General features: G+C 46.0%; 1 protein-coding gene across 3 annotated transcripts in view; it reads right to left on the bottom strand.

Annotated features, from left to right (window-relative positions):
- The window catches only part of DOCK3 (dedicator of cytokinesis 3), a 694,894-nt gene that overhangs the window by 187,692 nt on the left and 494,442 nt on the right, over positions 1–12,760 (bottom strand). For all 3 annotated transcript variants that reach the window (XM_033926008.1, XM_033926006.1, XM_033926007.1), the window contains exon 35: positions 9,723–9,783. In XM_033926008.1, the coding sequence (XP_033781899.1) occupies positions 9,723–9,783 (61 nt within the window). The remainder of the gene's footprint in view (positions 1–9,722; positions 9,784–12,760) is intronic.

Raw genomic sequence — 12,760 nt, 5'->3', positions numbered from 1 at the left:
AAAAATGTCAAATGAAAAAAACTATATGACAACCTAATAGCCACCAAAACAGCTAAACTGGACAGACAAATCACCATTCTGCTGTCCTTGACCACAGACTACAAAACCTTCAAGAAAGAAACTAAAACCCTACTATTCAAAAAATACTTAAAACCCATTTAACACGACCAGTTCCTACCCAAACCCCACCAACCCACTCTATACCCTTAACATACTCAAATATGCTTCTAATTACCCATCGTTTATCACCTCAAGATCTCGACAACTCTTATGTAACTCTCAATTTTTATGTAACTCTTATGACATCTCTTATGCCATGTCACAATTTCTTGTAACTCTTATGCTATGTCACAATTCTTGAAACTCTTATGACATCTCTTATGCTATGTCACAATTCTTGTAACCTCCGGAAAACTCTTATGTAATCCACCTTGAACCACAAGGTATTGGAGGAATAGAAATCACCAATGTAATGTAATGTAATGGAGGGAAATGCACCTGGTAACATGAGCTACCAATGCCTCCACTTTAGGCTGAACAAACAGTTGCTGAAATTCAGGAGCCATGGGGTACAGGTTTGACATAGTCTTAGCAACCCATAAGGAACCCCCCTGGGGACTCCCAATGCTCTGTTACTAGTATATGTCAGAATGCGAGGGGAAAATGTGGTCTGTATGGCTGAGGTTTGTGGGGATTCAGGGTTGAATTATCACAGAGTCAGTAATAATCTCAAGCAAGGCTGTCAGCTTGAAAAGACGACATACTATCGCGTCCTCCCCCTAGTCAAGGGCTACCACCGCCTCTTTATCACCAGCCCCTGCCTGAGACCTTGAATCTCCTAAGAGCAAAGAACATAAGAAATGCCTGCACCGGATCAGACCTTGGGTCCATCTAGTCCGGCAATCCGCACACGCGGAGGCCCATCCAGGCCTACCCTGGCAAATATCTTAGTTACTCGTATCCCTCAATGTGTGTTTCAAGAAGATGTGCATCCAACTTGCCCTTAAATCCTTGAATGGTGGTTCCTCCACAACCTCTTCCGGGAGAGCGTTCCAGGCATTCACTACTCGCTGTGTGAAGCATAACTTTCTGACATTTGTCCTGGCCCTGCCCCCCCACAGCTTCAGTCCATGACCGCTTTTCCGAGTCACCTTTGACAATGTGAATAAAGTTGTTTCCTGCTCTATTTTATCAAATCCTTTCAGTATTTTAAAAGTCTCTATCAGATTCCCTCGCAGTCTCCTCTTCTCGAGGGTGAATAATCCTAGTTTTCTGAGGCGATCTTTGTAGCTCAAGTTCTCCATACCTTTTACAAGCTTCGTCGCTCGCCTCTGCACCCTCTCCAGTAGTATTATATCCTTCTTTAGGTAGGGAGACCAATATTGGACACAGTATTCCAAGTGTGGTCTTACCATCGCTCTGTAAAGTGGCATTATGACATCCTCAAATCTACTCATGATACCCTTCTTTATCATGCCCAACATCCTGTTTGCTTTTTTTGCCACCGCTGCGCATTGAGCCAACGGCTTCAGGGTCCTGTCTATCATTACCCCAGGTCCTTTTCTTGTTCACTTTTGCCCAAAGTTACATAAGAACATAAGAACATAAGCAGTGCCTCTGTCGGGTCAGACCACAGGTCCATCCTGCCCAGCAGTCCGCTCCCGCGGCGGCCCAAAAACAGGTCAAGACCTGTCTGAATCATCAGAAGGGGCTCCCCTGCCACCTTGGTTTCCCATTTAAGTCCTGCCTTCTTATCAAAGTCCTAGCCCTCCGGTCTACACATGCACGACCAGGTTGGTTTACTCATTTCCTGGCTAACTTCCTACACCCGTGTTACATCCCAGGTCCTCCCTCAGTATCCCACGATCCCTCTATCTCTCAGGAATCCATCCAATCCCTGCTTGAATCCCTGTACCGTGCTCTGCCTGATCACCTCCTCCGGTAGCGCATTCCAAGTGTCCACGACTCTTTGGGTGAAAAAAAACTTCCTTGCATTTGTTTTGAACCTGTCTCCCTTCAGTTTCTCAGAATGCCCCCTCGTATTTGCTGTCCCCTTCAGCCTGAAGAATCTGTCTCTATCCACCCTCTCTATGCCCCTCATGATCTTGAAGGTCTCTATCATATCTCCCCTGAGTCTCCTTTTCTCCAGAGAGAAGAGCCCCAGCCTATCCAGCCTCTCAGCGTATGAGCAGTGTTCCAACCCTTTTACCATTTTCGTTGCTCTCCTTTGGACTCTCTCAAGTACCGCCATGTCCTTCTTGAGGTGCGGCGACCAATACTGAACGCAGTATTCCAGATGTGGACGTACCATCGCTCGATACAATGGCATGATGACTTCCCGTGTTCTGGTTGCTATGCCCTTCTTTATGATGCCCAGCATCCTGTTGGCTTTTTTCGAGGCTGCTGCGCACTGTGCAGATGGCTTCAGTGATGCATCCACCAGCACACCCAAGTCTCTCTCGAGTCTGCTGTCTCCCAACAATACCCCCCCTAATTTGTAGCTGAACAACGGGTTCTTTTTCCCTATATGCATGACCTTGCATTTGTCCACGTTGAAGCGCATTTGCCATTTGTTTTCCCAGTCTTCCAGCTTGTCCAGGTCCCTTTGTAGGTCCTCACACTCCTCCCTGGTCCTAACTCTGCCGCACAGTTTGGTATCGTCTGCAAATTTTATAACCTCACACTTTGCCTCCTTTTCCAGGTCATTGATGAATATGTTAAAGAGTAAAGGCCCCAGCACCGATCCCTGTGGCACACCGCTCGTGACTCCCCGCCATTCAGAATATTGACCCTTTACTCCAACCCTCTGCAGTCTACCCGACAGCCAGTGCTTGATCCATCTGTGCACATCTCCTCCCACCCCGTGGTTCCACAGTTTCTTAAGTAGCCTTTCATGTGGCACCTTGTCGAAAGCCTTTTGAAAGTCGAGGTAAATGATGTCTATGGGCTCCCCATTGTCCATCCGACTGCTTATTCCCTCAAAGAAGTACAGAAGGTTTGTTAGGCACGACCTTCCCTTACAGAATCCGTGCTGGCTTGTTCTCAGTAGGCCATTCCTCTCGATGTGCTCGCTAATGCCTTCCTTGATCATAGTTTCCACCACCTTCCCTATTATTGAAGTCAGGCTCACCGGCCTGTAGTTCCCGGGGTCACCCCTCGATCCCTTTTTGAAGATCGGTGTGACATTTGCCAATTTCCAGTCCTCTGGCACCTCACCAGTTTTCAAGGATAGGTTGCAAACATGTTGGATTGTGCCCGCTATTTCCTGTCTTAGTTCTTTCAGAACCCTTGGGTGGATCCCGTCCGGGCCCGGTGATTTGCCGCATTTTAACCTGTCTATCTGTTTGAGGACATCCTCCCTACTTACCTCTATGTGCTCTAATTTTTCAGCCTGTTCCCCACTCATGAGCTCCTCTGAGTCCGGTATATTAGATGTGTCTTCGCTCGTGAAAACCGACGAGAAGAACGTGTTCAACCTCTCAGCTACCTCTTTATCCTCCTTAATCACTCCCTTCTTGTCCCCATCGTCCAACGGCCCTACCTCCTCTCTCGCTGGTCGCTTCCCCTTAATGTAACTGAAGAATGCCTTGAAGTTTTTCGCCTCCTTGGCCAGCCCCTCTTCGTATTTCTCTTTTGCTTTTCTAACCTCCCGGTGGCATTCCTTTTGGCATTTCCTGTGCGCCTGGTGATTTTCCTCCGTTGGGTCCTTTTTCCATCTCCGGAAAGATACTTTTTTGTCCTTTATCGCCCTCTTTACTTCTATTGACATCCAAACCGGGTCCTTTGATCGCTTGTTCTTGCAGCCTTTCCTGAAATTGGGGACGTACATTCTCTGTGCTTCCTGCAGGGTGTCCCTGAATAGGGTCCAGGCGCTTCCCACAGTCTCCATCCTAAAGATGTTTCTGAGCTTCCTCCCCACCATTTCCCTCATAGCAACGTAGTTCCCTTTCTTGAAGTTCAGCGCAGTTGTTGCGGTCCTCCTAACTATGGGTGTCCCCCTTTCTAATGTGAATCTGATCATGTTGTGATCACTGTTGCCTAGTGGTCCTCCCACTTCTACCCCTCTTGCAGGCCCCCCTAATCCGTTTAGGATGAGGTCAAGAGTAGTACCCCCTCGCGTCGGTTCTTTGACTAGTTGCTCCATGAAGCAGTCCTTCACAGCTTCTACAAATCCTGTCTCCCTAGTGCAGTTGGAGTGACCCGTACTCCAGTCTATCCCTGGGTAGTTGAAGTCCCCCATCACTGTTACACTTCCAGTCCTGCACTCCTGCCTCAATTCCGTTTCCAAGTCGTGTCCGACTCCCTCTGGCGTACCAGGTGGTCGACATCAAACAAGGTATACTGGTGCTCCTTGTTTTTCCTGCCCAGGTGCATCACTTTGCATTTTTCTACATTAAACTTCATTTGCCACTTCTCTGCCCATTTCTCTAGTTGTCTCAAATCTCTCTGGAGTTCCTCGCTGTCCGTCTGTGACCCGACACAGCTTTGTGTCATCAGCAAACCTGATGATTTCACTGGTCGTTTCTTCTTCCAGGTCACTCCGCTAGTTACTTTCTCCCAGTCTGAGAACTTCCCATTTACGCTCACCTTCTGTCTTCCAGCCATTTTCCTATCCATCTTAGTATGTCCCCTTCTATTCCATGACTTTGTAGTTTTCTGAGAAGTCTCTCATGTGGAACTTTGTCGAACACCTTCTGGAAGTCCAAGTATATTATATCCACCGGTTCTCCGCTATCAACATGTTTGTTCACAGTCTCGAAAAACTGAAGTAAATTCGTCAAACATGACTTCCCCTTCCTGAAGCCATGTTGACTTAGCTCTCATTAGGTCATGGGTATCCAGATGTTGGACTATGCTATCCTTAATCAATGCTTCAACCATCTTCCCAGGGACCGATGTGAGACTCACAGGTCTATAGTTTCCCAGTTCTCCTCTTGATCCATTTTTGAAGATTGGGATGACATTCACTATCTTCCAGTCTTCTGGTATCTTTCCAGTTCTAACTGACATGTTAGCGAGGGATTGCAGTAGTTCTCCAATTTCTACCTTTAGCTCCTTTAATACTCTCGGGTGAATTCCATCCGGGCCAGGGGATTTGTCGCTTTTTAGTTTGTCAATTTGATAGTAAATCTGGCCAAGATCCTCATTTACTGTGTTGAGGCTCTCCTCTATTACTCCCTTGAATACTTTCACTGTTTCAGGTACAGATGTGGTGTCCTCTTTGGTAAAGACCGACGCAAAGAAGGAATTTAATCTATCTGCAATTAGTTTGTCTTCTTTGATGTATCCTTTTCTTCCTTGATCGTCGAGAGGGCCCACTGCCTCCTTGGCAGGTTTCTTCCCTTTTACGTATATAAAGAAAGGTTTGAAGTTTATGGCCTCCTGCGCTATCCTTTCCTCAAAGTTCCTTTTGGCGTCTCTCACTACCTTGTGACACTTCTTCTGGTTGTCCTTGTGGCTGTTCCAAACCTCAATTGTTTTCTTGTGTTTCCATTTTTTAAATGAGTTCTTCTTTTCCCTTATTGCATCCTTCACCTCTTTGGTTAGCCAAGCTGGTTCTCCTTTGCCTTTATTTTTCCTTCCCTTGGCTATCTGCGGAAGATATAAATTCAGCAATTCGGTGATAGTATTTTTTAGTAGGGACCATGCCTGCTCTACCATTTTGATTTTGGCTATCCTTTTCTTGAGCCGTTTTCTTACCATGGCTCTCATGTTGTCATATCTTCCTTTTTTAAAGTTAAAGGCTGTGGATTGTGTCTTGATTCGCTTTCCTTTCCCAACGTCCAGTTTAAAGTTGATCATGCTGTGATTGCTCGTCCCCAGCAGGACCGTGACTACTACAACTTTTGTCTGTCCAGTTATGCCATTCAGGACCAAGTCCAATGTGGCGTTCCCTCTTGTCGGTTCCCCTATCATTTGCTCAAGGAAGCAGTCTCCTATCATTTCCAGGAACTTTGTTTCTTTGCCACAGCTTGTGGTTCCTAGGTTCCAGTTGAAGTCTCCCATGATCGTTACATTGCCTGCCTTACATCCTTGCCTTATTTCTTCTGTCATTTCTGCGTCTATTTTCTCCGTCTGTCTTGGGGGGGTCTATAGTAGAGGCCAATTTTTGTGTCTGCTCCGTTCTGTCTGAGAATCCTTATCCAGGTTAACTCCAGTTTCTCTTTCCCTTTTGCGTTCCCTTCTCTGATCGCTTCTACTCCCTCTTGGATGTAAAGGGCAATGCCTCCCCCTTTCTGCCCAATTCTGTCCCTTCTGAATAGCTTGTATCCCTGCAGTATCGTGTCCCATTCATTCCACCATGTTTCTGTTATGCCAATAATATCTATTTTTTCGCATCTTGCTAGTGCCTCTAACTCCCCATTTTGTTTCCCATGCTTCTGGCATTCGTATACATACATTTAAGCTCTCTTTGTGCTCCCTTCTTGGGTTTTCTGGGCTTCACAGTCCTTATTGTGTCTTTCACAGTATCTATTTGCGCTCCTTTTGTGTCTCCTTCATTTGCTTCAAGCTCTTCCCCCTTATCTGGGCAGATGTCTGTAGTGCCCTCATTTGGACCTCCTGTTGCCCGGACCATCGACTGTCGGCTCTCCCCTGATCTTTAGTTTAAAGCCTTCTCAATGGCCTTCTTCATGTTACCAGCCAGTATTCTCGCTCCTTCCTTGGTGAGGTGTAGTCCGTCCTTTCTGTAGTACCTGCTTCTTCCCCAGAATGCCGTCCAGTTGTGCACAAAGTCGAAGCCTTCTTCTTCGCACCATCGTCTCATCCAGGCATTGATTGCTCGTAGTTCATCTTGCCTTTTTGCATCTACTCTCGGTACTAGTAGGATCTCAGAGAAGGCCACTTTCACCTCCCTGACCTTCAGTTTTCTTCCAAATGAGCGGAGCTGGTTCTTCATTTCTTTCCTGTCATACTTCCTTCTGCTCACATTGTTGGTTCCCACATGGATAATTACAGCAGTCTCCTCTTCTCCTGCGCTATGATCCTGGTGATCCTGCTGGCCACATCCTTTACTCTTGCTCCGGGCAGGCAGGTGACCAGTCTATCTTCTCTTCCTCCTGTGGTATGGCTGTCCACATTGCGTATGATGGAATCTCCAATGATGATCCCAATCTTCTCTATTTGAGGGTTCCTTGGGGGTCGTATGTCTACATCCATGGTGAAGGTTCCGTCTGCTTTCTTCCGTGTCACAACCTCATGCAGTCTCTCATTTCCACTGGGTGAGTGGTCGCCCTCAACCTCCACATCTGTCTCTTCATCCACTGTAGTGGTGTCTTCTCCCATCTCACCTAGGCCTTCTTCCTGGGTTGTTCGGGTACAGTTCTCCAGCCCTGGGACCTCCACATGTTGCTGGTGGGCTTCCTCGATCACTCTCTCAAGTTCTTCGATCTCTTCACTGGCACTGGATTCCCTGGAACTGGATTCCACAAGCAACTTCTCCTGTTTGCTGGGTTCTTCCTTAAAGGTGAGTTTTTCTAGTTCTCTCACTGTTCCCTCCAATAGTTGGACTTTCTGTTTCAGGCTGTCCAGCTCCCAGCATCGACTGCAAATGTATGCCCTAATCCCCGAGGGGAGGTAGTCATACATGCTGCATCCGGTGCAGAAGACTGGAAAGCCCATCTTCTGGCTTCCGTGGGCGATCATTTCCTGATTCCCTTCTGAGTTGTCTGGGTTTTTTGTGAGCCTTCTCTCTCTGTCGGCTGTATGTGGCCCGACTGCCTGTCTGCTGTCTCCCTGTTAATTGCCGGTCTGCTGGTTTGTTCTAGGTGTATGTTCTGGGTGTGTGTGTGCAAGAAGTGATACCTGTAGTGTGTGGCTAGGTAAAAATAAGCCTGCCACTCTGTGGCAGTAATGACATGGATTCTGACTCACAGTCTCTCCAGTTCTACTCTGACTGATCTTCTGGTTCCTGATTGACAAATCTTTTTTTTTGGGGGGAGTGCACTTTGTGAGGACAATCCCCCTTGCACAGCTACCGCCCTCTGACAACAAGTTACATAAGCTTTCCACATAAGATTCACAAAATCTAGGGTAAAGCCCTGAGCAAGAAGCCCAGAGTTGAGACAGACATGGGAACAGAATTTGTCCCCATCCCCGCCCCAAGGGAAACCATCCCCATGTCATTCTTTAAGGAGAGAGGGAAGAACAAGAGTATGATTGGGCACAGCCACTGACCCTCAAAGCCTTGCATTGAAGGCTGGTGTAGAAGGACTGTGATTGAGATACACTAAAGAGTGACACGGAATGGTTTTTCACGGTTATCCATGGGGATGGGGACAAATTCTATCCCTGTATCATTCTCTAGCCCAGAGGACCCCTTCAGAAACTAACCATGTCTCCTCTTGGGCTCCACGGTGTCCACACATCTGCACTTTGCCAAGACACCATTTAAGAGCTCTGGAAGGGATTTTCTTCCTGAAAAATGAGCCACCTGTGATTTCCCAGCCCTACAGGTACCAGACGGAGCTAAGCCCATGGCTCCCAACCCCCCACACATGCCCTGTGGCACATGGACACTCCTCAGCCGGCCATTCAGAGCAAGTCTGGCATGATACAGGGATAGAAAGGTCTGAGGAATTCACTATACTCGATTTTAAGCCAAATCAAGTATTTTTGAGGCAGGTAGAGACTATTTATTTAAAATTAGGAAATCCAAGATGGCCATAGCACCAAAAAACAGCCCAGGAGAGCTTCACCAAAGTTTTAAAAATTCAGAAAAGGATTTTTTTTTTTTTGGGTAGGGGGACCCGACAGCAAGCCCTTGAATCCACCAAAACATCAATTTTGAGACCCCCTGATTCTCCCATAGGCTATAAAAGCCTGTACTCGTGCTGTGCTGGTGCTTTTTGCCTGCTTTAGCTCACACTGCAGGTGGAATCTGGAGAAGACCACTGCCTCAACCAAGCATATGAAAGGGGCACAACGCTGCGATCTTTGGGCTGTCAGTCAGACCAAAGTTGGACAGAGACTTCAGACCCCCATGGAACTACGTGTGGCAATGGGGTGAAGGAAACGCTAAAGCCCTTCCCAGACTGCCACAGGGCCAAACAGCCTGAACTCAAGCACCTGATAGCTCAGGGGCAAGTCTACCTTCCAAGGGAACGGACCCCCAAGCTCCACAAATGAAAATGCAGGCCTGCTCAACAGGTTCCCTAAAAAGGTAGCCCTATTAGCTGCAGACTTCTGCTTAGAGAGTCTGTGTCTTCTCCCAGGCAGAACTGCCCCAGACTCTTGAGCACCGAAAGCCTCCAGATTCAGATAAAAAAAAAAACCAAAAATAAAATATACTCTGAGCAGATTAGAAAGACACCTTCTCAACTTGCATGCTGAAGGAAAAATGAAAGGAGAAAATACAGCCCTTTGGGAAGGAGGCAAAGCTGGAAAGAATTTAGATGCTATCCTTCTGCAAAGACTCACAGAATGGGGAAAGTAACCCATTTGTCAAGACTTGAATGCCCTGTGCACCAGAAATAGGCCTATTTGTGAGCCAAGTTTTATGACTGTACACTTATTTGTTATACAGAAAAATAAAAGAGGTTCCGTTATTTTGAAACATGATATAGATTGTAAGTCCTCTGGGGACAGGAAAATACCTGCTGTATCTGAATGCAACTCATTTTGAGCTACAACTGGAAAACATGTAAGCCAAAATCCCTTTCCTTTCCTTCCATATAGGCATGAATAACTATGAAGGTTTCACAGTTTAAAAGATGTGTTCATACCATCAAGTTCACAGTACATCCAATCTTCTTGTTCTCAGTTTCATCTTCTTTCATACAGTCTCTGAAAATGTGAAAATGTGTTATACATGCTGATTGCTAAAATATTTCTTAACTTCAAAGACAGGTCTGTCTCACCTTCAGTGCTTCGATCCAAATAAGTTTCACAATTTCCAAGACAAAGCTGAGCTATGAAAAGGCTTCAATCTATCCACCCTATCCACGTGGACACCTCCTTAACCTGACTATGAGTTACATCAAGGGATATCATTCTGACTACACCACCATGAAATAAAGACAAGGCTGCAGACATTAATGTAAGTGCATCACATCACATAAAGCAGGGGTGTAAAAGTCCCTCCTCGAGGGCCGCAATCCAGTTGGGTTTTCAGGATTTCCCCAATGAATATGCATGAGATCTATTAGCATACATGACACCCCTGACATAAAGGGATCCATTCTCTTTGTCAAGTGTATCATTGCTTTGGTTTAACATATCAATTCTAAAGGAAATCTGTTTAAGAAATGATAAGAAACAGATAATTAAAAGTTACAGGAGGCCAATGCATAATTTGTCATATCAAAAGTTATCTGGACAGTATTGAACTGCTTAAATCTCTCATAAATGGCCAGATATTTGGATAAAAATGGGCTTGGTGGTGGTGGTGGGGTAACGGCACCATGACTTATCCAGATGGTGGTGATATTCAGCTGCTATCTAAACAGGTTATCCAGAGTAAGGCCTACTTAATGACATGCCTAAATCTACCTGGACAGTGCCAACATGATCACTGCTTAGAAAGTATATTCAGTGCTCTATCTGGAAAGTGGTGTTAAAGAAAACTGTTTTAGATCTTTCTTAAGCTCTGTGTTTCCAGATACCCTGTACACTCAGGTCAGAAAGAATGGAGATGTATCCTTATGGTTAGATCAGTGAGAAAATAACCGAAAAAAGCTATAGAGTTTGTTAGAGAACTGAAATTTAACAGATTCACAAAGGTACCAACAGGAAGAAAACTTTATTAGAAGGTGTAAACGAAAAAGAAATAGTACATGCGCAATTAGCAAGTATGATTGTGAGGCAATTTATTCACATGCTATGAGAAAAAGAGGCCTTTTACTAAAGTGCAGTAACTTTTTTGCACCTACCATGCAAAGTCTGTGTAGTAAAAGCAGAAGGCATACCCACTACCTGCCCTGCATTTACACACAGGGCAGGTAGCAGATAGAGTGCTCTTCCGTCAAAATAAACAAAAGCAAAGCTGTGTTAATACATCCCCCCACACATTCCCTGCCTTCCAATACCCCTGAAAGAGACATAACCTGCCCCTATTTGATTCCATCCCCAAATTCTTCCTCTGAAATGTAGCTCCAATCCTAAGAGCCCGACTGCCCCAGGACCTGTGCAGGAATTGCATTGGTAGTCTGGTGGCCCTTGGCAGAAGTGGAAGGGTGCCCCCCCCAGCAGCAGAATTTTAAGATTACCACATCAGAAGCAGCAACATCAGAAGCAGAGGGAGACTTGGGTTTTTGAATGGAGGCCTAACAGAACCCACTGAAACCAAGACTACAGGGCAGGCAGTGACATAGGCAACACCAGAAGCAGAGAGGTGCAGGGAAGAAAGATGAGGGGGGTTTTTCTGGTTTTATATGGGGACCTAACAGAACCCACTTCAGAAGCAAGACCGCAGGTCAATCAGTTGCAGGGTCTGGTATAGTATGGCAGGGCATGCAGTGACACAGGTTGCAGCAACACCAGAAGCACAGAGTTGCAAGAAAGGTGGAGGAGGAATTTTCACTTTGGTTGTGTTTTGAAAGAGAAATTAATATAAGCTACTCAGGGGTTGAATTGATGGTCTAGTGGAGGGAGTGGTCCCTTTCCGCTTCTGCTCATGACTGTGCTAGCATCCAACATGGTACCTACCTAATTAAAATAGCTAAAAATCGTTAAAATTTATAACAAGTAAATGTTTAATAAGAAGTTAGGCCGATGATGATGAGCCATGTAATTCTCCATGCTAAAAGGTTTTCTGAAGCAGTGGAGTGGTGGGTCTGAGGCCAAACGAAATAAAATTGATATCAATTTACCCAGGACTGAGTGGAGAGTTACTATTGTGAGCCATATTTGCCGCTTTTATTGGACCTGTTATACTTATGTGTGTACTGTTTTTAATTTTTAATAAACCTGGGACTTGCCAGTTCAGTACAGCACAGTTACTTACCCTAACAGGTTTTATCCAGGGACAGCAGGCAGATAGTCTTGACTGATGGGTGACGGCACCGACGGAGCCCCGGTACGGACAATTTTAGAGTGATTGCACTCTAAGAACTTGGAAAGTTCTAGCAGGCCGCACCGCGCACACGCGAGTGCCTTCCCGCCAGACAGAGGCGCGCGGTCCCCAGTTAGGATAAGCCAGCTAAGAAGCCAACCCGGGGAGGTGGGTGGGACGCAAGAATATCTGCCTGCTGTCTCTGGATAACACCTGTTTCGGTAAGTAACTGTGCTTTATCCCAGGACAAGCAGGCAGCATATTCTTGACTGATGGGTGACCTCCAAGCTAACAAAAAGAGGGATGGTGGGAAGGTTGGCCATTAGGAAAACAAATTTTGCAAAACAGATTGGCCGAAGTGTCCATCCCGTCTGGAGAATGCATCCAGACAATAGTGAGATGTAAAAGTGTGAACTGAGGACCATGTAGCAGCCTTGCAGATTTCCTCAATACGCGTGGAACGGAGGAAAGCCACAGATGCTGCCATAGCTCTAACTTTATGGGCCGTGACAGAACCTTCCAGTGACAGTCCGGACTGAGCATAACAAAATGAAATGCACGCTGCAAGCCAATTTGACAATGTACGTTTAGTAACAGGACGTCCTAATTTATTCGGATCAAAGGACAGAAAGAGTTGGGGAGATGATCTGTGGGGCTTAATACGGTCCAAATAGTAAGCTAGAGCCCGCTTACAGTCCAAAGTATGCAGAGCCTGTTCTCCAGAATGAGAGTGAGGTTTCGGAAAGAAGACAGGCAGAACAATGGATTGTT

Source organism: Geotrypetes seraphini, chromosome 17 (assembly GCF_902459505.1).
Source record: "Geotrypetes seraphini chromosome 17, aGeoSer1.1, whole genome shotgun sequence".
NCBI classification, from domain to species: Eukaryota; Metazoa; Chordata; class Amphibia; order Gymnophiona; family Dermophiidae; genus Geotrypetes; species Geotrypetes seraphini.
The sequence above is the reverse complement of the archived record's forward strand: the minus strand, read 5'-3'. Positions and strand labels throughout refer to the sequence as shown.